General features: G+C 65.1%; 2 protein-coding genes across 2 annotated transcripts; both read right to left on the reverse strand.

Moving 5' to 3' along the window:
* Window positions 1-1,010: 1,010 nt before the first annotated feature.
* On the reverse strand, window positions 1,011-17,910 carry WIPF2 (WAS/WASL interacting protein family member 2). The gene is given in 12 exon segments (XM_056362480.1): window positions 1,011-1,192; window positions 2,129-2,230; window positions 2,407-2,485; window positions 2,487-2,564; window positions 2,566-2,618; window positions 4,003-4,662; window positions 5,161-5,280; window positions 5,451-5,583; window positions 6,034-6,161; window positions 15,778-16,148; window positions 16,675-16,742; window positions 17,829-17,910. Coding segments are annotated over 9 exon segments (1,332 nt in total). The 5' UTR covers window positions 6,100-6,161; window positions 15,778-16,148; window positions 16,675-16,742; window positions 17,829-17,910; the 3' UTR covers window positions 1,011-1,151.
* Window positions 17,911-18,823: 913 nt separating this feature from the next.
* RAPGEFL1 (Rap guanine nucleotide exchange factor like 1) lies at window positions 18,824-26,129 on the reverse strand. The gene is made up of 15 exons (XM_056362403.1): window positions 25,610-26,129; window positions 23,390-23,468; window positions 22,742-22,892; window positions 22,562-22,659; window positions 22,214-22,326; window positions 21,854-22,021; window positions 21,676-21,773; window positions 21,455-21,577; window positions 21,190-21,368; window positions 21,026-21,116; window positions 20,882-20,932; window positions 20,549-20,636; window positions 20,392-20,456; window positions 20,035-20,089; window positions 18,824-19,175 (listed from the first exon to the last, which is right to left on the reverse strand). Exons 1-15 carry the CDS (start codon window positions 26,022-26,024, stop codon window positions 19,051-19,053), a joined length of 1,899 nt encoding a protein of 632 aa, XP_056218378.1. The 5' UTR covers window positions 26,025-26,129; the 3' UTR covers window positions 18,824-19,050.
* Window positions 26,130-26,407: the final 278 nt, after the last annotated feature.

Below are 26,407 nucleotides of genomic sequence, written 5' to 3' on the forward strand. Positions count from 1 at the left end.
CTTTTAAAAAAAAAAAAAAAAAAAAAAAAATCCCCCAAAACAGTTAGAGGGGAGGGTTTAGTACCCCCGCAGCGAGCCCACCTTCCTCCTATAGTACAAGCTTTTTACAACGTACAAAATAGATCAGTAACTACGGTTAATGTCCAGCCCACCCCGGTACTGCGAGTAAATACAGAGAATCCAGCCCGGTACCAACAGTCGGACAGGGGAGTGTGTAAGGCAAAACGTCAGCGGAGCCCCCCCAGCGCGGGGGCTGTGGCCCCAGCTCCCTCCCCACGTTCCCCCCCTGCCACAGAAGAAAAAGAACAAACCACCACCCCACCCCCGGTTTCCTCCACGGATAATTAGTGTCTTCCCGTTAAAATGCTCAAAGTTTGGTGATTTAGCGTTAAAAGCCGGGGTGCCGCCGCCGGGCGCCTCCTCGCCCCATCAAAACCCCGTGGTGTGAAAAGGCTGCGGTGGGTTTGGGGGGTGATGCTGCCGGAGGGGTGTGGGGGGTGGGAGCAGAGAAAGGGGGGTGTCCCCCCCCCCCAGCTTCAAGCCACCTCGTGGGCCCCAGCCCCTGCCCAGGGCTGTGGGGGTCTCCCTGGATGGTCCCTGTCACCCCCCTGCTCCTCCACTGGCTCCTGTGCAAAAAAGCAATCGGCTGCGCCGGAGTAACGAGGCTCTGCCGGTGCACCCCAGCTCCCGCTCGCTCCACCGCCGGCGCAGCCGGTGATCACGCAGCGCATCCACCCCCTGCCCTACCCCAGCTCCTCTCCGAGCCCTCGCTCTGCCCCAGCCCCGAGGGATCGGGCACTGAGCCACCTCCGGTCCCAACTGCCCCAAGTCCTCGCGCCTGGCTCCCAGGCTGCGGCTGGACGTGGGATCCTGGCCCGAACCGGGATCTGCGACGAACGAGGAGGAAAGGACCCAGGCGGGTTTGCCAGCAAGGTCCCCGAGTCCCGGGGGAGATGCATAGATGAGGGTGGGCTGGCGGAGAGAGCTGGGCTGGAGGTATCTGCTCGTCCTGGTGCAGCTGGGAAAACCAAAGACGCTGGAAGTTTCTCATGCAGGATCCTGGGGGGCAGGGAGGTGGGGAGGGTCCGCCTGAGGAAGGGGGAGGAGGTTCGTCTCTCTGCTCAGGAACAATCCGCCTGTGCAGCCCGCTTTCACCTGGGGATGGGGGGCAGGGGGGGGGCCCCACGTGTAGCTGAAAGACAAGAAAGACCATTGAAACCAGAACCTGCACAGAGATGGTGGGCACGGCGTGCCCCGCGCTGCTGGCACACGCTGGAAGCCACCAGCACCAGCTCAGCGGATCAGCACCCCGGTGCTCCGCAGAGCAGGATCCGACACGTCTGCCTTCCCTCCTCCACATCCTCACGCCAGCAGCCCCCCCACCCCCACCCCAGCATACTCCCTGCAGAGATCTGGAGCCTGGGATTTGCGACTCAAAACCAGCCGCTGCAGCACGCATGGAAAGCTCAGAGCTTTTCAAATCCACATTAAACATTCATCGCTCTAAAAATAAACGAGCATCCCATTCTCCCCGGAGTCTCCTCCAGGATCCGCAAGGCTGACGCGCTGCAGCGGTGCAGCAAGGGCACTTTGCGCTGTGCCGCCAGCGCCAGGTCCAAGCACCATTGCTCAGGGCCACACCAGTCAGGCCTGTACTGGGATGCACTGGGGGGCTCTTCACCCCCCACCCCCCCAGCCCCTGCCCAACACCAGCTTTGGCCACAGGGGCGGCTGCTGGGGTCGTTTTGTAACCGCTCCAGCACCAAAGGTGCTGAGCGCAGGCAGGAACGAGCCCTGCGGCATTTCTCTGCACAGGCTCAGCAGGCAGAAGAGGGGGCAGGTGGGACGGGACGCAGGCACAGCCCAAACCCTCGGGGCCCCCCCTCACAGCCCAAATCCTCAGGGCCCCCCCCCCCCCAAGCGCAGCAGGCTGCCCTGGGGGCTCCAGGGAGCGTGTGCAGGCCCCCGGGCAACGCTGCTGCATGGGGAAGGACGTGATCAGGAGCCTGGGGCGGCTCACACCAGCCCCTACGTGATCCAGCCTGAGCAAACAAGGCAGCAGCTGTCACTGCTGTCACCTCCTGCCACCCTCGAGCACCAGCCACGAGGACCCCTCCTCCTCCCTTACCTCTGTTTGTTTTGCTGGGGTAGATTCTCTGGAAGTATTTATATTCTTCTGGGGCTGGGAAGTCTTCGACAGGGTGAAAGGAGTATTTGGATTCGAAGTCATCTGTGGAGGAGGGGGGAGAAATGGGCAGGTCAGCGAGGGGGGCTCCGACAAGCACAGCGAAAGCTGAAGGGCTTGGCTCCACGTTGGGGGCTCCCCCCAGCTCCAGCCCCCCAGGACAGCAGCGGCTACAGTGAGCACAGATCCGTGCCCGGGGTCCCACCCGGGGTCCCACTCACCCAGGAACGCTCTGACGGTGGAGATGGAGTCCCGGTGCCCGTTCCGCACCGGTGGAGGCGGTGGTGGTGGCCCGGCCGGGGGTCCTTGTGGGCGGTGGTGGCGGCTTCCCTCGGCTCGGGGGCTCGGCGGAACCATGCAATCTGTAGGGGGGCGGGGGGTGGGGGGGCGTCACGCCCCCCATTTCGCAGCATCGGCGGAGGGGGTGGCGGAGCTGCAAGGAGAGCTGGGTCAGCACCGGCACGGCCCACCGCAGCCTGCCAAGGCACGGCATCCCCAGGGCAAACCCTCCCTCCGGCAGCGGGGCCAAGGACATCCTCCGAGGTAGCTTTCCAGGCCAGCTGCTGAGCCAGGTCGCTCCAGCGGCCAAAGTGGCCGCCCAGGGATGCTCCTACGCGCGCCCAGAGATTTCCTGCTCGCTCCTGACATCTGCATTCCTCCCGTCAGCTGCAGCGGAGGGGGACTGGCCAGCCTGCTCCCCGCTGGCTCCCCGCCCACCCCCAGGGGGGCTGCTCCAGCCCCAGCACGGCCCAGGTCACCTTCAGCATGAGAAGGGGTCCAAGGACCAGCTCCGAGCCTGCACACACCAGGGTTTGAGGGCAGCGGCTCCACATGGAGCCAAGATGCAGCCTGGCCCGGCTGGGAAGCTGCATCCACACGGCCGCCAAGGCAGCGACAGGACCCAGGGCCCCTCCAACCCACCTCTCGCTCCTGCCCAGCCTCCCACAGACGCACAGTGGCAGTTCATGCTCTTCATTAAGCTAATTACACACAGACTAACAGAGCAGATCCCCAGCTGTAACTCAAAGGAGAGATTCTGGCAGGGCCGGAAGGACAGAGCGGCTTGGCAGGGGACCAGGCGGGAGCTGCGGTCTGGACGCAGAGCCCAGGAGCGCAGGGGGGGGGCACCGGGGCAAAGCTGTCACCGCTCCTGGCAGCAGGGACATGCTCACACCCAGCTCCATGTGCAGGGGGGCAACAGCTAGTGGTTCTCACGAAGTCACCCCTCTTCGTGGTGCCTGCCACCAAAATGCCTGCACCAGAGGTGACAGAGCCTTCACTGCCAACTGCGCTCCAAATGACGCAGTGCCAAAAGCAGCCCGGAGAGGAGCAGGATTGTTCCCCAGGGCTGAGCGAGGGTGTCTGGCTGCACCACCAAGGGAAAGGCTTCTTCCTTCTCTGCCACAGCTTTTTGTCGCTACCCCAGTGACATTTAGGAAGCTCACGGGGAGCAACCACAGCGTGCACAGCTCTGGCTCCACCACGTTCTGACCTCCCACCCCGGGAGGACACAGCAACCTCACGGGCAGGAGCTGCCCAGCCGCAACCCCCTGCCAACATCAGGCCTGAAAGGAGCCAAACAAACAAAGGACAGGACCAAGGACACGTATTAAACATGACAGTCCAGCTACTGCCCCTGGCTCAACCCCTACGCTGGCTGCCACGTGCAGAAGCGTCACTGCGCCCCGGCGCTGACTCTTCCCCCAGCATCTGCTTCCAGATACCAAAGACCCCACGGGCAGGTGGCCGCAGTCTGACCCACCACGGCCGCTCCTGGGTGCAACGGAGCCAGGCTCAGCAGAGCGAACGGTTTTTACCTGCTCCCCGGCTGGGGGGGTCTCTGGCCGGCGGAGGGGGGCGACTGCTCTGGAGAGACGGGGAGGCTGAAGCAGGTGGCGGTGGTGCCAGACCCCGCAAAGCGCCCGGCGTCTTCCTGTGCAAGGAGTTGTGTCTCTGCGGCAGCTCTGGGGCGGATTCGTTGATGGGGCTGGAAGGGCCGTTGGGGACACTGGGGGGTTGCCGATAAGGGGGCGGCGGGGGGGCGAGAGACTGGCTCTGAGCCCCCGACCCCGTTCGGATACTGACTGGGGAGGGAGGGGGCTTGATGGGTGGTGGAGCAGGGGGTCCGTCCCTGCTCACGGGCAGTCGCTGTCCCGGGGTGGGCGGCAGGGGCTTCTCTCGGTTGTAGGAAGAGGCCTTGGCGCTGTGCGCCGGCGGGGGGGCCGGAGGGGCGGCAGCACGGCGTCCCGGCGGGGGAGGCGGCGGGGCGGAGGAGCTGTGCTTCATGCCGGTGCTGCTGGTGGTGTTGGGCCGGGAGAGATCCGGCAGGGAGGGCCTCTGCGTGCGCGGCAGCTCCGGCGGAGAGCCCCGGCTGTTGTCAGCATCATCTTGAGGTCGGCTGTTGCTGGCCGGCACCGGGGGCCTGGGGGCGGCTGCTCTGGAGCCGGGGACTTGCAGGGTTTGCTTACTGGAGCTGTCTGCGGTGAAGGAAAGCAGAGTGACTGGCCAGGCACGGCACGGGCCGGGAAGACGGCGAGAGCGACGTGTGGCGCTCGTTCCCGAGCCTGCGCAGAGCGCGGGGCAGCCTGCCCGCTCGGCCGAGGAGGGCCAGACCGTGCGGAACGCTGTCTGGCACAGGCAGGGAGCTGGCACCGCGCTCAGCCACACACAGCTCCTCTCTCACCACTGCTATTCGCTCTCTGGCTTGCTGGAAGGCAGGTTGCCACAGAAAATAGCAGAAAGAAACGTTCAGCAGCACACACGACTCCCGGGCCCTCCAAGGAGGTTTGTGTCATGGGACGCTGCGGTGTGCAGAGAGCGCAGCTTGCCTGCGGCCACACGTGGCGTGTTGATGTGGGGGTCCCTGCCTCTACCCAGCTGAAATTCCCAAGCAAACACGGCAAGATCCTCAACCCCCTCCTGCTCGGGAGCCTTCCCAGGGAACCTCCGTGCAAACCACAGACAGGGGCCATTACCTGAGCTGTCCTTCGCTCCCACGGGTCTGAGCTTGGGCACACCGCCTTGGAAGAGGCCGCCCTTCGCCTGGATTGCAGCTGAGCTAGAGCTGTAGCTGCCGCCACCACTGCCCTTGGGCTCTGAAAGGAGAGGGACAGGGACAGGGAGGTTAAGCCCGGTATTATCAGCTCCTCCAACGAGGAGCTGCTGGAAACCAGATGGGCGACAGCCCAGAAACCATCCTGAAGGGCACGGCAACACCCGGCGTGGGGCTGAGGGCCTCCCGGGTGCAGGCCAGGTGGGTACTCACTCTCTAGGATTGGTGCGCTCCGGTCGTTGATTTGTGTCACTTTCCTTAGCTTGGTCCCTTTACAGATGTCCTGCAGGAGGGCCCCACGGCCTCGCTGCTCCTCTCGGCTCAGTTTCGGCAGCTCTGTGTTTGCCTGGAGATTAAGAAGCAGCTCAGCAGCTCGCCTGTGCACAGACATCCTGATCCACCTTCCCACTCCGCTGAGCCCAGAAGCACTCCCACCCCCTGCTGGCAAACAGCCTTCTCCGGGGGCTCTTTTCCCGATGGAGAGAGGGGGCTGCCCCAGGAGGTCACGCTGTTCTTCTACAGAGTGAGGCTGAGACCCCGTCCTACCTAGAGCCAAGGCTCAGCTCAGTTACAACCACGTGCGAGACCCCCCGCTCTCCACTCCAGGCCATGGTGGAGCAGAAGGTCCTAACGCACAGCGCAGGCCCTTCCTCTGCCGCAAGGGAAACTGAGGCGCAGCCCACAGCCCACCTGACGCTCTCGTAGGTTGGACTTGAGGAGGTCCAGAGACAATAGAGGAGCCCCTGGCAAGCGGCACCATGCGGAGACGGGCCACCTGCCCACCCTACAACCCTACCTGACTGAAGGTAGGAGGCGGCGGGGGGCCAGGCGGCGGCGGCGGTGGGGGAGGAGGGATCGGCATCCTGGCCCAGCTCCCAGCAGCTCCGGCGGCTCAGTGCTGGGGGCTAGCCTGGTCACTCATGCCTGCGGGAAGGGAGGAAGCGGTCAGGGACTGGAAGGGAAAGCTGGCAAACTGGCCACGGAGAAACATGGCCCCAGGCTAGCGTGCTAGTGCCCTGGGCCTGGAGCTCACACGGAGCAGAGAGGGGCTGGGGCTGTTCTCTCCCAGCTGGCTCAACAGGGTCTCCAGATTCTCCCAAGACTCCAGAGCAGCAGGTCCCAGAGGTGGGAGCCAGCAGGATCCCCCACCCCAAATTTCCAGGGCCCCCACCCCAGCACAGAGCCTGCTGCTGAAACCCAGGACACTTTTCGCACGACCGCCTCGCTCAGTAGAGAAAACCCAGCCAAGCTAATCCTGCTCCATCAATCCAGCTCCTTTATCTGCAGCCGGAGGCTGCTCACGTGGAAGCGCGACAGGAGCCCAAAGCCTACAGCCCGTCAGCAGGCACCACGGCCAGCCCTGGCACGCGTCCCCAGCAGGTCCCTCCGGCCACGAACGCCGTTCAATCTGCCAGACGGATCACCAAGCAGAAGGCAGACGAAGCGGCACGGTGCTGTCCTGTGGCACAAGGAGAATCACTCCTGCCCCCAAACAGCCCTGACAGATAAGGCAGGTTTTCCCAACCCCTCCGATCCTCCAACATCCCAACACCCGAAGGCTGGCTGCGCCCCGCTCCATCCCCACAGCTCCAAAGCGCCCCTTGAAGCTGTCCAAGTAGCAGCAAAACGAGCTTTACCAACATCGGCCTGACTAGATTTCAACCCACCGCATCACAAGCCCAAAACGAACCTGTCCCGCACCACGGCTTACCCAGAACAGCCATTCCCACAGCCCCACAGCCCCAAAGCCCCCCTCGAAGCTGTCCAAGCAGCAGCAAAACGAACGTTACCAACATCGGCCTGATTAGATTTCAACTCACCGCATCACAAGCGCAAAAGGAGCCTGTCCCGCACCACGGCTTACCCAGAACGGCTCCCAGCCTGCACAGGTCGGGGTCCCCGGAGCCCGGCAGCTCCGGTTGGCAGCGGAGACGGAGCACAGAGGAAGCAGGGACAGGAAAAGGCACCTGAATCACCGGGAGATCACAGGATGGGCCCCTGGCAAGCTCGTGCTTCTGACAGCAGCAGGCAGGTAGGGCTGTCCCGGCAGCACCGGCTCAGGGAATAGGAATGTGATGACTGGAGGCCTCACTCGCCACCCCGGGAGTTTCGGGTGCCCAGGGCAGACCAAAAGGCAGGGGATAAATGCCCCTTTCTGAACCGCAGATGTCTTTCCCCCAGGAAAACCTGTTCCCTAACCATTAAAGGGGACCACAATACCAACCCGAGGTAAGAACAGGACAGTTTCACACCTGCAGCTTCCGACTTGTGATCCCTGACCTCCAGGGCAGGTGACCAGAGAGGTCACAGACACATCCACCACGACAGTGAAAGTTTCTTGACGACCCAGGCACTGAAACCCAGGTGCCCACGGCCTTTGAAATGGTTTGTATCAGATATTAAAATCCAGATCCCTTCTAAGACTCGCCTTCTACTAGAAAAAACACAATTTACTGATGCTACAGTACGTGGAAGCCAGAAGAAGACCTGGCCCATCCTCACATGTGACGTTCCCACTCCCCATCACGGCAGAGGTGTGAGAACAGGAGAAATGGACCAGCAGCATCTCTGCGATGCCAGCGGCTCCCCTGCCCTCAAGCGAACCACCAGCTCTCTGCGGTTCAGGAAAAGAAATAAGTAAACTGCCTTTTAATTAAAAACAGCTCCTCTACTGAGTGAGAAACTCCTCAACTACAGACACCCTCTCTCTGGGAAGACATCCCTCCCTCTATCTTCTGGCCTTTTTAAAGTCACTCGAGATGGCAAGTTCTCCGGTGGCACCAGCCACACCTCTGCGGAGCCGGGAGCTGCAGGAACTCGAACCCACCGGGACTCAGCAGGTCCTTGCCCACCCCACTGGGGAGGCCAGGGACGCCAGCTCACTCCTGCCTCCCGGAAAACCCTCCCCTGACACCTCCAAGTGCCACTTTGCGCCAGACCAACCTCGAGGCCTCACACAAAAAAGCCCAAATCCCCGGATTTCTGCAGCCCCACCAAGCCAGGCTGCTCTGCAGACTGGAACAAAGCCCAGCAAACCCATTTGGCCTGTACCTTTCCCACCAAAGCAAGATCAGAGACGGCTCATAATGTGCTCGTCTGGGACCCGCCGGCGCTGCCAGGACATGTTGCAACAGGAGCGCTTTTCCCCTGTGCTCCTGCCCACCCTGCAGCGGGACCACAGGGCCAGGACGGCGCGAGCTGCTGCCAGGGCAGAGCGTGACGTCGGGGGACGGCGTGATGGCGTCGTGGCATGACAGGCAGGAGGGCCCCGGCCTTGTTTGAACACCAGCAGCTGGAGGTAATTAGCAGAGATACAGCTGAGAAACGTGTCAGGTAATGAGACTCCTGACTCGGTCTCATGTGTCACAGGCCTGAGCCAGCACCGGAGCGGTGCCAGCGCTGCGGGCCGTCACCTCTGCTCCTGATCCATGGGAACAGAAAACACCCACACATCGTCTGCCCGTTACGCTCCTGCTCCAGCTGGTTACTCACGGGGTGACACTCCCCACCCAGCTCTGCACCTCGACAGCACGTGGGGGTCACAGGAGCCCCTTCAGATACTTCTGCGACAGGGACACACTGCCTCGCTGTACACAGACAGGCGGACAGGGGTTTGTTGGCTGTCAGAAAACAAGGCAGTGCCACATCTGCAAGGGGAGCACGCTGCTCAGGTCCCCCTCTTTGCCCTGCTGCTCCCCACGTAAGCCCCACATCAGGCAGAGCGACTAGGGACAATCCCACAGCGACGTTACCTCCTGTAAACACAGGGGAGGAGAGGGGTATTTCTACAAAGAAAACCATGAGTCATTACCTCCCCGTATCTAACATGCCCTTAAAACTAGTGCTGCACCGAAACCCGCATTCAGATAAAGGCTCTGACCTAGAAGAGCGAGAGGAGGGGAGAGAAGAGTTTAAGCTAAAGCAGCTTGAGGATAAACTGGAGCTGAATTCCCGAGAAACAGGTCATTTCGTTTCAGCACACGGCCCCATTCAGGTTGTGGATTAACAGCAAAGGTCACATTGAAAAACCAAAATCAAGAGGCACCGAACTCAGCACATGGAGGCTGCTGCTTATTTCATACCATGAGAAAAGCCGAGACCTCTGGGTGGGAACGCTGGAGTGATTTGTGTCTGTCTTTAAAATAAAGCCTAGATCTTTAATGTTCATGAAGACAGACACAGCTGATAAAGATTAGGGAGACACAAGCTAAATCCTCCAGGAAAAAAAAAAAAGGAGGGGGTTCTCCCAGCTCTGCTTACCACCCCTTAATGTCTGGCGTATGCCTTACGGAAACCATGCCCTTTAAAACAATGCTGCTCCGACAGCCGACTTCTCTGCATTTCTTCTCCTTTGTTCTTCGTTACCAGGGATCCTTTCACCAAGCCAGATCTGAGCCTTTGAGAGCTCCATATGCCGCCACGGCAGCTCCCTGCACTTGCAGGGAAAGTGGTTTGAAAGACCTGAATCGGGGTGGCGAGAGAGACACAGCTAGATCAAAGCGCAGAGGAGAGCTTGTCTTCGGTTAAGCCGGGAGGGGCAGGTTTGCACGTTAGCTTTCCTTTTAAAATGAAAAAAACAAAACGCAAGAAAGCTGTGAGAAAACCAGGAGGAAGGCGACGTGTGAAAAGCTATCACTTTGGAGGAGAGCGGGCTCACTAAAATCGAGGTGACCCTGCAGAAAGCTGCTCCCAGCAGCCACGCCGGGTGTCACCGGCACCGCAGACCCCTCGCCCCATGGTGGCACTGACCACGGTGGAAGATCCTGGAGTGTTTTGAGTTGGCACTCCCCTGCCAACCCTGGGTTCAAAACACTGTTAAAAGCCCAGGATGTGCCATTCAGCAGCCCCTCTCTCCTGTAAAACAGCTGAATTAGCCACATCTGGCCTGGACTACACACCACGGTTTTCAGGAGTTTGGTTGGTTGGATTTTTTAGGTGTTTTTCAAGTCCCCATTTGCCGTGAAGGGAAATGAAATGCCTTTTCCAGCAAGCAGCCCTGGATTCTGCTCATCCCTCGGGGTGGGGGGGTTGCTTTTTTAGCAGGACAGGCAGCAGTGACCTTCAGACGCAGTAAGCGCGTTTCCTCGCTTTTCAGGGGGATTTGGGCGCTGGGGCGGATTTGTATTTCACAGCTACACTCGCTGCTGCGGCGAGGCCGCATTTGCAAACCCGAGATGAAGCGCTTCATCCTCAGGGAGGCAGCGGCTTTGAACTGCAGATCAAGAGGAATTTCCAGCCCTCTGATGTCGGCTGCAGAATGTGGCTGCACCGGTTTGGGGACGACTTCCAAGGCTGGACCTCTTAAACACCCTCCCTCCCACCCCGCCTCGCAGGGCGCCTTTATCTTCCACCTCTTCCCATCCAAACCCTCAGTTCCTCATTACCCTGAGTGCAGCCCTTCCAAATTCAGAGCCTGTCCTCCAAAGCCTGACATTTCTGCCCGTTCCTGAGGAGCGAGGGCTTCGGCAGCACTGAAGATGCGACATAAATAATTTATCCTGAAAGACAGCCATCACAGGATTTAAGGTCATTCAGGCTTTTAAAATCGTATCAGCATGCTTTAAGAGAGTGAGCTGCCATCTCGATTTGGAGCGTCTCAAAGAGCTGGTGCATCGCTGCGTGCAGACAGACAGACACACTCCAGCCCCGCGGGACTCAGACATTCACTGTGAATTATTAACAACCCACGGTCACTGACAATGCATTTTTAACAAAACCCCGAACACAAAAGTTTCTAATGCCTCAGGGCCGAATTCCACAGCCCTTGGTGCTTCCCCAGCCCCGACCATCGGACCCCGGAGTCGGGCTGTCCTTTAGCAGCTTTCCACCCAGCTCAGCTCGGTGCACTTGGCAGAGGAAACCTTTAATCAGGAGCAAGGAATCGTGTCCCGACATTAGGCTGCAGCCAAGGGAAGAGCAGGAAGAGCCTGTCCCAGGAGGGCCCACAGACTTCCCTGCCTCTCCCTGTCCCATGTGCCAGGCGAGAAGGGAAAGGAAGCCGGGGAGGGAGAGGTGGCACACGAGGGGACTGGGCAGGAACCGCTCTGAACCACCACTCTCCGACGGACATCTCCGATTGTTCCAGCGGGAGGAAGCAGCGGGAGACGCAGGGACTTCCCGGCTGCTTTGACGGTGACCCACGGCTGGGAATAACGTGCTGCACAGCCCACGCCTCGCAGAGAACAATACGCCGCTGAATGGAAAGCGGCTCCTGAGCCTGGTGGTGTTAGTCTAGAGGTCAGATTAAAATGCCTTTTTATCGACTGCCAACAATGCACCGTCCCCTTCACCGTCGGCTCCAAACACCGCCTGCACGTTTAGAGCAAATGAAGCCTGCACGTTGGAGCTGACAGAGCTGGGAGCTAATCGAGGTGCAAGGCAGCAAGGAAAATACCGGTGGCCTCAGGCTGCTCCGAGCAGGACGAGGAGCAGAGAAGAGCTCCAGCCACCTCCAAGAGCTTTCTAAAGCCCCCCAGCAGTGCCGGGGCTCGCTCACACCAGGCTGGTTCAGAGGCAGCTGCATCTAAGGCTCCCCGCACAGCAAACCCGGCGCAGCGTCAGTCTTTGGTCTCCACCAGGCTGAGGCTGCCCGCGGTACCAGTGCAGAGCCAGGCCCACCCCCCCAACCGTCAGTCCAAACCAAGAGCACGCAAAGTTATCTGTAAAACAGCACCAGGCGCTCCACGGGGCAGAGCTTACAGCACCAGCGAGCCTTACACGGGAGCAGGCACCCAGTCTCCAGCTCCAGCCTGCCACCCTGAGTTGACGCCGTCAGCTGCCGCAGCCGTCTACTGATGCTGGTCTGAGTCACGAGGTAGGGACAGCAAAATGGTCCAGGTGAAACCTTCTGCCAAAAAAAGCACATTAATTGGACGGGACCCCGCTGAAGGCCACGCTTTCAAACCAAAACCCTGAGCCAAGCTCTTCTGCCAGGCTCACCCCGACATCCGAGCGGTTGGCACCAAACCAACCCGCCCTCTCAGCCGACGCAACGCCAGGCCAGCGCTGAAGGGCTGACATTTCTGCATCCTCCTCCTCCTCCTCTGTCCCTCGGGAGCGGTGGCCCTGCCCAGGCACACGGGCCCAGCAGACAGCCCCTCTGCAAGAGGTTCACTGCTCCCCGAGACCGAACGGGCTGCGCAGCTATCTTAGGAAAAAAGCCTCTCTCAGTCCCCCGGCCCCCATCCAGAGAGTTTGGTTATAACCGTAAAGAAAAAATAAAAAATATCCGTGGAAAACCCATGAGCTACACTCACACACACGCTGCCTGGAGGTCGGCTCTGCTCAAGAGCCTGGATGGAGAATAACCATGCCTTTAAAGTACCGCAGGGCTGGCTCCAGCTTAAACCCCCGTACCAGCCTCCGCCTGTGTTTAAACACGCGGCTTAAGGCTGAGACCCCGCCGTAGCCCGCAGCGGCCGCCCTCCTGCTCTGCCTGTGGCCCTTCGGCCCCTTCGCTCAGCAAGGCAGCACCCAGGGCTGGGTTGGTTGCCCTGCCCTGGCCAGGAGCCTCCTTGGCAGCTAGCCCTCCGGCCCTTGTCCCCTGCTGGGGTCTCTCCCACCTCCGGCCAGGCATCCCTGAGGCTCCCACCCTCGTCATCTGCTGATGAGGACTGCGGGGAGGCTGAGGGCAGAGACCTCCACCTTTGGTCCCTTTTGCCACCCCCCTCCTGCAGGCCAGAGGTGCTGGGGCTCTGCCTGCTCGCCCACCTCCCGCGCCGACTCTTTTGCAAGCGCTGCTCCGAGCCCGGCTGCGGGAAGCAGCCCCGAAGGAGACAAGCGGAGCCGGGCTGGAGCGCGAGGTCTCCTGCTGTTCCACAAAACTCAGCCAAGTATTCTCAGGGTTTTCCTAGGCAAAGGCCAAGCAGAGATGCGCCGACTCACAATCCAGAATACACAGGACAAGTAACCGAGGCAGAGTGCAAGTCACTGGGTGCTGTCGGGAGGTGCCTGCTGGAAGGGTGCAGTCCCCGCCGCGGAATAAAGTCACCCCGAACCACCCCAAAGCCACAGCGACCTCGCAGAGAGGAAGCAGCCACTAGGAAAACCACTGCTGACTGCTTCTAAAAAGTCAAATTGGCTAAAGAAACGCATCCTTCCTGCAACCAAGTTTGCACCCCGAGTCATTAGGAGAAAACTGACGAGCTACCATAGAACGCCCAACACTTAAGTGTTATCTCGGGACACAGGTATACACTTGAGGCTTGTGCAAGACCCTAAAGCTACAGAAACCTTACCAACGGGGCCGATCCACACCGTAGGATCGACAGGATGGCTTAAGGCAAGCGGAGGCCTGGCTGGGGCACGAGGCCGAAGGCGGCGAGGGCCCAGCCCCACCAGCCTTCGCTGTGACAGCCGCAGCTGCAGGAGGTGTAAGAGCACGAAGGAAGTGCCTGTGTCAATGCCAAGGGGAAAGCGAGCCAAGCCCCGTCAGAGCGAGTTCTCCGCACAGTCGGATCTACACTCGGCTGCTTTTCAGGTCGGTAGGTGCCAAGAACACGCTGCAAATTTACAGCCGGCGCAGAGGGAGAGGAGGGCTTGCTTTGAGACGTGATCTAGTAAAAGAGTGTGACAGAGAGACTCGGCAATGGGGTCGGATGGTCCTTGCAGATGCAAGCCCCTCGCTCCCAGGCGAAGCCGCGAGCACACCCCAGCTGTCGACCCCGAGCCCAGCCCAGGCCAGGGAAGCTTTAAGCCCCCACACCTCCAGAGGAACCACCACCGGCCCTGCAGGGAAGGTGCCGGGCTGCTTTGGCCAAAGCAGAGACAGGCCCTGGGTGCAAGCAAGCACAGCGTGCATCGCTGCAGGAGCGCCACGGCAGCGGGTCAGACCCGACAAGGACACTCGAGCGCAGCAGCACCAAACCCCAGCAAGCAGCGTCCTGGGGCGCAGGGCCCGGCATGATGCCCACGTCTCCCCACGGCCCAGACTGCCCGGGGGCCACGCTGCGAGCGAGCTCTGCCAAGCAGCATTTGCAACTTCCCTCACCTGCTCCCACTGGAAAGGGGAAAGCAGAGCTCCCTGCCACCCTCCGCACCTGCCCGGCAGCTTCTCCCCCTTCCCCGCGAGCATCCCTCCCGAGCTGCCTCCGCCCCAGGGCTGCCGGAGGGAGAGTCTGCGCCCAGGGCACGGGGCTGCCACGGCTCCGGCTGGTGCAGCTGGTCCTGTCGAGCAGCAGGAATCTCTACGGGTTTGATACTGCATGTGGGAGACTCCATGCAGGAGTGGGGATGGACCCAAGGAAGCAGAAAGGCACCCGAGCCCCAGCACCATGCCGGGGCATAGAGCTCCACAGCCTGCAGGAGATCCCCCCAGCAGGTTTCAGCCCCCAGTACTGCAGCCCCCCCCGAGGCCAGTGACAAAAAAGCCGGCTCAGCTTGGGAAAAAGACCATTTAATTTTTGAACCAACCTCGTAACATCAGAGTGAGGAGCAAGCCCTGGGAGCTGCGCTCATGCCAGAGCTGCCCTGGGAAAACGAGCAGGAGAAACCCAAGATGCTCAGCCCTTCATCAGGAGGGCACTTTCCCCGTTCCCTCCTCCCACCTTTGCTTCCCAACAGAAAGCTACTTCTTTGGCAGAGCAAATCTGCCTGCCTTCCAAGCAGCCAGATGTAAGGAAGTAGGTCAGACAAGGACCAGAGCGCCTCGACAACAGCACTTTAAAGCAAAGCAAAGCGGGAAGCGAGCCCTGACCTGGAACATGCCCCGTCACCTTGGTGCTGGTGGAGGTAGGGGGGGAAACCGGCACACCTCACCTCAGAGATAATGCGTTCAGCAAGAGCAGAAAATCTAACAGCAGCAGAGCGGCACTCTGCGCAGCGGCTTGTGTGTCAGGGTCTCATATCCTGCAGCTGCAGGAGCCGAAAGCTTTGCAGCCTCGCGTGTCGGCGGCACCGGCCGATCTGCCACAGCGCGTAACCACAGACCTACTTTTCACGGCAGAAACTAACCCAAACAGACCCGATCCACGGGGAAGGGAGGCGGAGGGGCAGGCAGTGGTGGTAAAGGTGGGACCGGCCAGCCGCGCTCCCCTCCGTGCCACACTCACGACTCGGCGCCGGGCACGACACACACTCTGGATGGCACCGGCTTGGCAAGCCACGGCCGACAGTTCCCATTTGTTCACGGCGGGATGAAGCCAAGCTCTCCCTCGCCCTCCACGGCACAAAGAGGGGTCTGTGCTCCCGGCCCCGGAGCGGCCATGGGAAAACAGGCTCTGCCTCTGCATTCCAGCAACAACGCATGGCTGCGAGCGGGAGGGCCTGCGAGCGGGAGAGCCACCGTGCTGCCTGGCAGCCCGCACCGGCGGGGAGCACGGCTGCCGTCGCGCAAGGTGCAAAGAGGGGATGTCTCCCAGCACGGGGGGGGAGGCTCAGCTGAAGCAGCAGTGCCGAAACACCTTGGGGACACAACACACTCAATAAGCTGAGACAGGCAGGAATGAAGACAGGCAGCCAAGCCACGAAGAGCGGAGGATGCACTCGCCAGGTAGCTTTGCCCCAGAGAGCACGTCCAAGCCAGGGCCAGGCGGATTCACACCTCATCTGCAAACCAAGCCGCCTCCTTCGGCAGCGGAGGCAGGAGTCAGGTCAGATTAGATCCTCTCTGGCAGCCGTCAGCGGGGGCAGCGACACTCCACACCAGAGATCAGGCCAGGCTAGAGCAACCCAGGCGGACACCGATCCGCGGCCAAGTCTGCCAAAGGTAAAACAAGGCCGGTTTGGGATCACGGCACCTCTCCAAGGGCTCCTGCTCAGCCCAGCGTGCAGGCTGTGCTTCATTGAAATGACTTTCATGCAAAACCTCTGCCTCCACCTGGCCCGAGGACGCTGCTGCACTGGCTCCTTGCCACCTTCCCACCGGCCAGCGGGGTGGGGGAAGTGGCTCCCAGCCGACGTCTTGCCTGGATGCTGAGGTGGGGCAAAAACCGGAGCAAGGCAGTCACGAGGCGCTCAGCACCCAACATCCACCCGTCAGCTGAGGGTCAGGAGGCAGCCGGCATCTCCCCCCTCTGCATCCCACCCTACGGGCCCCAGAAACGCTGCCCAAGTCCAAGCAGATGAGGGGGGTGGGCACAGCCTGGGCTCCCGTCCCACTCACCGCAGGGGGGGTACCTGCAGCGGAGCCCTGGCTAACAGCAACAGGGACTCGAGGTAAACCCCTTAAAAGTCTCTGAGCAGTGCTTGGAGAATAAATGGGTTCAGAGGACACAGCGCTGGGCTTGCTGGGGCTTCGGCCTGCACTGCCCCAAACCCACCCTGGCCACTGCCTCCCCCAGGTCTGGGCTCAGCGCAGCTTCTCCGTGACAGGACAAACGCTAAAACAAGCGACACCTCAACAAGAGCAGAGCCCCAAGGAGGCACAGCTTGGTGTCCAGGCACACCGGCTCATGGATGCAGCCCGCTCGCGGGGCTCGTCACCATGCAGCACACGTACCCCGCAGCCTGAACCCAGCCGCATCCCTCCCACGTCGCGGCTGAGGACATCGAGGCACACGGGGAACCCTGCAAACAGAGAGCCAGGGTGGGCGAGAGCTGCTCGCCGGAGCCAGCTGTGCACTCAAGGACAGGCGTGAGCCACATCAATTCTGCTGAGTCTTCGGGGGGGGGGAGAAGGCTGCGGCTGCTCGTGCCACAGCGCTGCTGCGCTCCCTCTGTCCCAAAGGACACGCAGAAAACAATCAGCTCCTTATTTGTGTGCTTCCAACCAGGGCTCTGGAGGGGTCCAGAGGGTAAAACCCACAGCAGGAATTCAGTCCTCAAGGCTGGGACGCTGCCTGGGCAGTGTCTGGCAGGGGCAGGCGCTGCCGTACAGGCTCCGTGGGTGGGAAGGGGAACACGCAGCGGAGCCGTGTTTACCCAGAGCCGAAGGGAGAGCTCGGCCTCCACCGTGGCGCTCGCAGCACTTCGCTGCCCAGCCAGATGTGCCCCGCGCTCGGGTCTTCGCAGGCAGAGGCTGCTCAGGCCGCGGTTTGCCGGCACCGGGCCCGGAGGAGCAACCAGACCGCAACGCTGCTTGGGGACCCTGGGCCTGGGCGGTGCCTGGGAGCGCTGTCCCCCGTGTGTCCCCCCCCCCCCGAAGGACACAAACGAGGCACCCACGGGTGCTGCCCACACGCAGGCCCGGAGCTCCCCCTGTCAGCGTCGCTGGACGGGGGGCAAAGGGACGAACGTGCCGGCCACCTTCCCGTGACGCGGGGAGAAGCGGAGTGGGGAGCAGCTCTCCCCGGGACCCCCGCAGAGCACCCCCCGCCGCCACCGAGGCCCGCTGCCAACACCCCCCCAGCACAGACACGGCCAGCAGCGCCGGTGCCTCCCCTGGGCACTGCCCCACGGCCTCCCCGCCCCCCGCTGCCACCGCCCCTGCGGACCCACGGCCACCCCAGCCCTCCTGCGCCCCCCCAACAGCCCCCGACGCGTCCCCCTGCCCCGAGCAGGCCCCGCACAGACCCCAGCGCAGCCCCGGCCCCCTCGCCCCGCCAAGCCGCACGGCCCCCCGCACGCCCACCCCGAGGCGCCGGAGCCCACGGAGGGCCGCGGCCCCGGCCCGCACAGGCCCCGCCGTGCCCGCCCCGGTGCCCCCGCGCTCACCCGCCGCCCGCGGCCTCCTCCCGCCGCACCCGGAAACGCGGCCCCGCGGCGCCGTCCGGCCTCCAGCCGCGGCCAAACAAAATGGCGGCCGCCGCCCCTCCTGCGCCTGCGCCGCACGGACCGGATGTGGGCGGGGCCCGGCGGGGCGGCACGGCCGCGGCGCCATCTTGGAGAGGTCGGGCGGCCATGGTGGGAAGGGCTCGGCGGCCGCCACCTTGGGAAGGTCACCCGCCGCGGCGGGACTGCCGAGCTCCGCGGGCGGCCTGAGGAGCGGGGCGCCGCAGGGGAGCGACTCCGCGCTGCCAGCCCAGCCTCCGCTCCAGCCCCGAGGTGGCCCGGCTACCACCAGCAGCTCCGCCCGCCATGTTGGGAAGGGCGAGCGGACACCGGTCGCCGCCATGTTGGGAAGGGCCGGCAGGCCCCTGGTCGTCGCCATCTTGGGAAGGTCACCGTGGTGGCCCACGCTGCCGCCATCTTGAGAAGGTCAGGGGCCGCGCTCGGTGCCGAGAGGCGGGCGGGGGGGCGATGCCCGCGCCCCCCGCTGCTCCGGGCATGACCTCACCCGACAGCACGGCGCTGGCGTCGCTCCCCGGCATGACATCAGGAGACGAGCGCTGGGACAGCCTTTTATTGGGGCTCCGCGCCCCCCTCCCCAGCTTTCTTTCTTTTTTTTTTTCCCTTTTTTTCCTCCTTTTTTCTTAAAAAATAAATGTACAATTCCTGATGGCAGCTCGGTACAAAATATACACGTCTGGGGGGGGGGGGGGGGCAGGCGAGCGGGAGGACATGTACAAAAATAGAGGGGGGGGGGACACACACCTCAGGGGGTCTCTGCACCCCGGCTGGGGGTGGGGGGACACCCCAGGGGGTCCCTGCACCCCGGCCAGGGGGGGATACACGATACCCCGGGGGGTCTCTGCCCCCCAGCCAGGGGAGGGGGGGGGTGCACCCCAGGGCGTCCCTGCACCCCAGCCAAGGCGGCGGGGGGGGGGGGGGGCGGGACAGTGGGGAGCCAGGGGGACATGGGGGACATGGAGGAGGGGGGGGGATGCGCCCGGGGGTCCCCAACCCCCCACCCCACCCCGTGCCAAGGGTGGGGGGCAGCACCCCGCTGCACCCCCCGCCCTGCCCAGGCCGGGGTCCCCTGGCCAAAGTGCGTCAGTGCTGGGGGGGCCGGGCCCCCCGGCGGGTGGGGGTCCCCAGGCGGGGGCCCCCCCGGCCCTCACTGGCTGCCGGGCTCCAGCTTGTAGGAGAGCTCGAAGAGCAGGTTCTGGTTGTCGATGACGCGCAGCTGCCGCACGTAGGCCTTGGTCTGCAGCTGCCCGGGGGAGGCCTCCAGCTCCAGGCCTGGGGGGGGGTCAGTGCCAGGGGCAGCGCCGGGCAGCCCCCCGCCCACCCGGGACCGGGGTGGGATGGAGGGATGGAGGGGGATGGATGGAGGGGGATGGATGGAGGGGGATGGATGGAGGGGCATGGATGGAGGGGCATGGATGGAGGGGCATGGATGGAGGGGCATGGATGGAGGGGCATGGATGGAGGGGCATGGATGGAGGGGCATGGATGGAGGGGCATGGATGGAGGGGCATGGATGGAGGGGCATGGATGGACGGGGATGGATGGACGGGGATGGATGGACGGGGATGGATGGACGGGGATGGATGGACGGGGATGGATGGACGGGGATGGACGGGGATGGACAGGGATGGAGGGAGACGGCAACAGTGGGGTGGGGGATGGAAGGATGTGGGATGCAGGGATGGACAGGGATGGAGGGACAGGGATGAAGGGGGACGGCGATGACGATGTGGGGATGAAGGGATGGAGGGACAGGGATACGGGGACAGGGATGCAGGGGTGGAGGGATGGGGATGCAGATGCAGGGATGGACAGGGATGGTGCCGTGGGGATGGGGGGATGGGGATGCAGGGGGACAGGGATGGAGGGATGGGGATGCAGGGATGAAGGGCAACAGCAATGGGGATGTGGGGATGAAGGGATGCAGGGACGGAGGGACGCGGGGACGCAGAGGGACGCGGGGACGGCAATGCAGGAATGGGGATGCAGGAACGGGGATGTGGCTCCAGCACCAGAGGTGCAGGGCCATGCACGTCCCCCCACCCTACAGGGTCAGCCCCCTCCCACAGCACCGGCCCCCCACCCCTGCCCGGCCGGGGCTGCGGGGGTCCCGGCCCCCCACCGTACTCACAGAGCGGGCGGCTCCGGTACTTGCGGATGGTCCTCACTTTCTCGGCGATGCAGTGCTGGAACAGAGAGCACCCCCCCATCGGCACCAGCCCCCCAGGACCCTGCCTGGCCCCCCAGGGACCACCTGCCCCCCAGGAGCCTGGGGACCGTACCCCCTCTGGGATCCTGCTGCACACCCTGGGGCATCCCCATCACCAGGGTCTCCACCTTGGGGATCCTATTCTGCACCTTAGGGACCCCACATCCCCCAGCACCCCCCACCCCAACCAGGCAGGAGGGCTCCAGCCCCCCCAGTCCCCCTTCCCTGGCTGCACCCCAGGGATCCCTCGGCCATGTCCCCCCAGCAAAGGGCACCCACCAGTTTCTCCACGTTGACCAGCCCGTCCAGGAGGGTCTTGCTGCCTTCATGCAGGAAGGTCAGATCTGGGGGCGAGCAGGGGGTGAGGGGGACCCCATGGGGCAGCAGTGGGACCCTGGCCCCCCATGGGGCGCGGGAGCCCCTGTGCCCCCCTCACCTTTGAGGATAAGCGGCACAAAGGGGATGAGGGGGGGTTTCATCTTGGCCAGCACCTCCCGGTAGGTCTTGTGGTTCCTGCAGGGGTCCTGGGAGGGGGAACACGGGGGTTCAGGGTTGGGGGAGGGGGGCTCTTTATGGGTGCCAGCACCCAGCCCACCCTGGACCCCCGCCCCCCACAACACCAGCTTCCATGGGCACAGCACTGTGGCCATTGCTGGGGGCCTGGGGGGGGGCAAGGACACCCCGGGAGAGTATGAGAACATCCCCCACCCACCAGCTCCCCAGTTCCCCCCCCAGGGTGCTGGGGGGTCCCCAAGACCCACGGTCTCACCGTCAGGTTCTCGAACTTCCGAAACAGGTTCTTGAATTTCCCCGGGAGCTTCTGCAAAAACAAGTCCCGGGGGCAGCCATGAGCACCCAGGAGGGGCCCGGGAGCACCCAGAGGGGGGGTCCAGGGCACCCCCCAGCCCTTTACCTCCCAGGTGAGGCGCAGGCGGCTGATGGCAGCGTTGTTGAGCCCGATGACAATGGCGTAGAAGGAGAGCATGTCCTGGTTCTGCTTGCATCTAGGGGGGGGAGAGAGGGTGAGGAGCGGGCAGGGGACCCCCCCCACACCCCCAACCCCGGCCCCGCACTCACATGGCCGCGATCTTGATGAGCTTTTTGAGGAGGTGGGCGCGCTTGCCCAGCGCCTCGCAGAGCAGCAGCTCGGTGCCCACCCAGTGCTGCACCTCGCTGCACCGCTGCAGCAGCAGCTCCAGGTTGGCCGTCTCCCGCCGGCCCCGCTCCCCGTGGAACACGTAATCCACGAACTCCAGCTGCCGGGATGCGGGGATGCAGATGCCATCAGGATCCCCTGCCAGTGGGCAGCCCCCCGCCGCCAGCCCCCCAGCCCCCAGCCCACCTCGTGGATGCAGCGGAAGAGCTCCCAGTGGAAGGCGGTGAGGTGGTTGGCGATCTCCTCCGGCTCCGCGCGGTGGATCTCCGTGTCCCCGGGGACCACCTGGATCTCCTCAGGCAGCGGCACCTGTGAGAGGAGGCGGGGATGCTCAGAGGGTGCTGGAGGACACGGGGGGCTGCAGGAGGGTCCCCCCAGGCCCAGGGGGTCCCCGGCACGGTGCTGACCAGGGAGTCGAAGGTGTCCCTGGTGCAGGCGAAGAGGTGGCTGTTGATGCCCAGGGTGGTGAAGACGCACTCCTCGCTGGGCTGCAGCACCGCTTTCTCTGCGGGCGGAGCGCGGGCAGGGGCTCAGCACCAGCCAGACCCCCACCCCTGCCCGCAACGCCGCCGGCCCCCCGGGCACCTCCGGATGAGGCCATGGTGACGAGGATGAGGGCGTCCTCGCGGGCACTCTGCTCCTCCGAGTACTGCAGCTTCTCGGTGACAGAGGCCAGGATGTCCTGCACCGAGGCCGAGAGGCGGCTGCGGATGGTGACGTACGAGTGGTCGGGCATGTACACGCGGCAGAAAACTGGGGAGAAGGTTTGGGGGGAGAAGGTTTGGGGGGGAGCGTCAGGGCCATGCTGGACCCCCTGCACCTCCCCGGTGTCCTCCAGAGCCCCGAGTGGGGAAACTGAGGCACGGTCTCTTGCAGCCGCCAGTGGGCCAGGGAAGGGACCCCGGCACCCAGCACCCATCCCGGCACCCGGCCACGGTCACTCACTCTCGTCGGAGCCCCGGAAAGCCACCCGCGTCTGCAGGCACGAGTCGATGCGGCGAAAATGCCTGAACAGCGGCTTCACCTGCTTGTTGGGGGGGGGCGTCTCGTCGGCCACCCTGCGGCACAGCAGCGGGGTCAGGCAGTGGCCCCGGCATGGCTAGCACCCTTGGGTGCTGCCCGCCGAGCCCTGCCAGCGTGCTCTGCCACAGCCTCTGCCCAGGTCCTTGCTCATTACCTAAGGGCTGCTAATGAGCTAACGACCCCCCAACTCCTGGGCCACAGCTCGTTGTCCCTCCCTGGGGACCCCCTGAGCCACAGGGACCCCCTGGCCCCCCAGGACCCCCTGCTCACTTGAGCTCCACGGTCTCCACGAGCTGGTGCAGCTTGAGGATCTCATCCTCCAGGTCCTGGTAGAGGGACGTGTCCTTCATGATGAGCAGGTAGAGCTCCTGGGGGGCGAGAGGGGCTCAGGACAGGGGGCTGCAGGGGTCCGGGGTGGGGGTGGGGGTGTCATGGAGTGGGGACACCCACCTTGATCACCTTCCCGGCGCTCTCCTCCTCCTGCAGCAGCCCCTTGTAGGTCTCGAGGAAATGCAGCAGCACGGCCAGCACTGCCCGCTTGCGCCGCAGCCCAGCCCCCTCCTCCCAGCGTGGCAGGGGGCTGCCCGCCGCCAGCATGAAGGTGGCACCGTCAAGGAGGCACCACGGCAAGGAGGGACCCCGGCCACCCGCCAGCACCCACCGCACCCTGGGCACCCCTTGTGAGGCTCTTCGTGCCCACCCTGGTGGCACCCCGCTGCCCACCTCGCACCCGAACCTATACGCCCACCCCCATGGCACCCCAATTCCCTCCTTGCTGCTCCCGTGTGCACCCCCCATGGCACCCTCCTGCCCTCCCCACGCCCACCCTTGTGCCACCCTCATGCCCACCCTGATGCCCTCCTGGCTGCACCCTCAAGCTCCCCCTTGTACCACCCTCATGCCCTCCCCGTGCCCAATCTTGGACCCCTCCCCATTGCACCCACCTGCCCCCTTCACAGCACCCTTGTGCCCACTCTCACTGCACCCCCGTGCCCTCCGCATGCCCAACCTCGGACCCTCCTCATTGCACCCTCACACCCCCCTCAGTGGCACCCCAATGCCCCCCTGCACCCCCTCCCCAGTGCCCCCCAAGGATATTGCTGGTGCAGCTGCTGCAGGAAGCGCTCGGTGGGCAGGAAAAGGGAGTGTGTGAGCACGATGTCATCCAGCAGCGACTCTGGGGGAGATGGGGGGGGGGGGGGGGGGGCAGGTGTGGGCACCCTGCCCCACACAGCCCCCCACCGCCACCCCGCAGAGACCCCATGCCCTGCAGAACGGGCGGCCAAGGGGAGCGATGCTAATTCCCAGGGCAACACTGGGAGATGCTGAACCCCACGCCAAGCCCCCCCACCCCCACCCCCCCCCCTCCCCCCCGGTGCCTGGCATTGACTCATGGCCCCACTCCCAGCCCCGTGGGGCAGCCAGGTCCTGGCACGAGTGTGGTGTGGGGCAGAGGCACCGGCAGGGCAGGACCTGAGCCGTGATGCCGCAGCACGCCCAACGGCCCCAGCGAGAGCCTGGCCATGGGCAAACTGGGACACAGCTCAGGGCAATGGGGAAACTGAGGCAGGCAGCAAGGTCAGGTGCCTGCAGCAAATATTTGGGCGCTCAGGGTGCACCGTGCTGGTGCTGGTGTCAGCCCCGGGGCAGCCGGTACCCGCTGCCGGGCTCTCTGGGTCAGCACAGGCAGCACCAGCCCTGGGGAGGGTGTTTTGGCACGGCATGGCCCGGTGTGCCAGTCAGCACCAGCACCCAGCCGCCACCAGCACCCAGCCGCACAACCTTTGGACGAGGCACCGCTCCCTCGCCCGGCATGAACAACCCTCGACCCTGAGCAGGTCCCCAACTGGATGGGTGCCCCAGGGATGGGATGACAAGACCCCAGTGCCCCCCCCAGGGGCCCTTCCGAGGCTCAATGACCTGTCCCCGCAGGAGGGGCCGTGCAAAGCATCCCCCCCATAGCTGCCCCCCAGGCTCTGGCCCATTAACCCGGCCGTGGATCTGTGCCAAGGGGGGGCTGGGGCTCCCCTGGCACCACCGCGCCGGGGCACAGCGCCCGCCGGGGACAAGGTGCTGCTGAAAGCAGGACACGCTGTCTGGGGCACGGACGGGACCCCTCAGCCCCCCCCCCCCCCAGCGCTGCTGGGCCAGTGCCCCACATCCAGCACCCCACATCCAGCACCCTGCACCTGCCTCGGGGCACGCAGGGACACCCGCAGTTGGGGGGCACACGTACCCAGCTCTGCCTGGGGGCCAGGGGTCGGACACCCCTCCCCCCCCTCAGCCCTGCAGACAGCAGCCCCCTCCAGTCCTGCCTCAGTTTCCCCACCCCACTGCAGCACCCACCCCACCCCCAGAGCGGCAGGGATGGCTTTCCCGCAGCGGGACAGCGGGGCTGGTGGGACCCTCCGTACCCCCCCCCACCGGCTCCTGTCCCCCCCGCTCCCCGCCAGCCTGGGCACCGCAGGGCCGGGCCTGGCAGCGTGTCGGTGCAGGCAGGGCCCGGCGCTGCCAGTCCCATCTCGCTCCTACCCGAAGGGCTCCCTCGTGTCGGTGGGTGCGCCCTACCGGGAACGTGGGGCTGGGGCTCCCCGCTGCCCCCCAGCCCTGCGCCCCCGCAGCCCAGGGGGGTCGGCCGGAGCAGGGGTCCCCACCCTGAGGAGCACCCCCAGCCCGCCTGCACCCCCCCAGCTCCGCACACCACAAACCACCCCAGAACCTGGCACGGGGAGCCGCGGTGGGATGGCACCGGGGCACCGGGCAGCCTGTGCCGGAGGGATGGGGCATCCACCTGACACCCCCCCCCGCCATGCTGCGGCTCCGGTGGGGCTAATTTTAGCAGCGGGAAGATGTTAAAAATTAATCAAGCGGGAGGCCAAGGGCTCGGTGCGGCGCGGGTAGCAGCCGGTGCCCGGCCAACCTCGGCCTCCGCCGGGCCTGGTGCCGCCACCGATCTCGGTGCCCCGCCGTGCCCCTCACCGCAGCGTCGGGCCGGACAGCGCTGCCCCGTGGGCCCCCTGCCCACCCGGCTGCCACGGCTGCCCTGGCCCGGTGGGACCCCCGCCTGCCCTTGCCACCCACCTGCGCCCCACGCGGTGCCGCCCCCCTCCCCGCGCACCCAGCATCGCCCACCCGCATCCATCACCGCATCCCGGCGGCACCGGCCCGGCGGGCGCCCCCCCGCCACCCCCGGCCCCCCGCCTCCAGCGCCACCCGCTGCCGCATCGCCCCCCCCCGTCCCCCGGGCACCCCCGCAGCCCTCCTCCCGCCGGGACCCGCAGCCCCCCCGTGGGTCCCGCAGCCCCCGAGCCGCGGTACCTGCTCCGCAGCCGCGGCCGTGCGCGCCGCCCGCCGGCAGCCGCTCCAGCAGCGCGGCCAGGAGCCGCTCGGGGGGCGCGGGCGCGGCGGGGCCGCAGCCGCAGCCGCAGCAGCAGCGGGCGGCGGGCGGCGCTTCGGGACTCGGCGGCTCCCGGTCCCGGTCGCGGTCACCAGCCGGGGACGGGTCCTCCGGGGAGCGGAGCGGCGCGTCGGGCGGCCGCAGCTCCAGCCAGCGGCCCTCGCCCCCCGGCAGCGGCCCCGCCGGCCCCGCCGGTTCCTCGGGGGAGGCGGCCGGGCGCGACAGGCTCTGCCGCCGCGCCGCCGGTGCCGAGCCCTGCGCCGCTCCCGGGGCGGCGGCGGGGCGGGCGGGCAGGTGCGAGCCCGGCTTCTTCAGCAACTTCTCCAGCGGCTTCATGGCCGCCCGGGCGCGGCGGCGGCGGCGGCGGCGGCTCAGGGGGCCATGGGCGGCGGCGGCGGCGGCGGGGCGGCTCCGCTCGGCTCCGCTCGGGCTCGGGCCCCGGCGCCGCTCCCCGCCCGCCCCGCGCCTGCTGCGCGCTGCGCCCCGCCGCGGCCCGCCGAGCCGCCGCCCCCCGGCCCCGCCGCCCCGCCCCGCCCCCCGGCCCCGCCGCCGGCACCTGCCCGCCCCCGCCCCCGCGGCCGCACCGGGACGGGCACCGGGACCGGCCCGGGGGTGCGCGGGCAGCGGGCGGCACCGCACCGGGGCACGGCGGGGGCGGCGTGTGTGCCCCCCGCAGCACCGCGCAGGTGATGCGTTCGCGCACCCCCGCAGCCCCTCCC

Source organism: Falco biarmicus, chromosome 17 (assembly GCF_023638135.1).
Source record: "Falco biarmicus isolate bFalBia1 chromosome 17, bFalBia1.pri, whole genome shotgun sequence".
In the NCBI taxonomy this organism is placed as follows: Eukaryota; Metazoa; Chordata; class Aves; order Falconiformes; family Falconidae; genus Falco; species Falco biarmicus.

Excerpts from the sequence above, each read along its gene's own strand:
- RAPGEFL1 (XM_056362403.1), bottom strand. The coding sequence starts at position 26,024 with ATGAAGCCGCTGGAGAAGTTGCTGAAGAAGCCGGGCTCGCACCTGCCC. Across the intron at positions 21,578-21,675 it reads GGGACACCTTCGACTCCCTG|GTGCCGCTGCCTGAGGAGAT; the intron begins GTCAGCACCGTG and ends CTCCTCTCACAG. Across the intron at positions 21,117-21,189 it reads CTCATCAAGATCGCGGCCAT|ATGCAAGCAGAACCAGGACA; the intron begins GTGAGTGCGGGG and ends TCCCCCCCCTAG.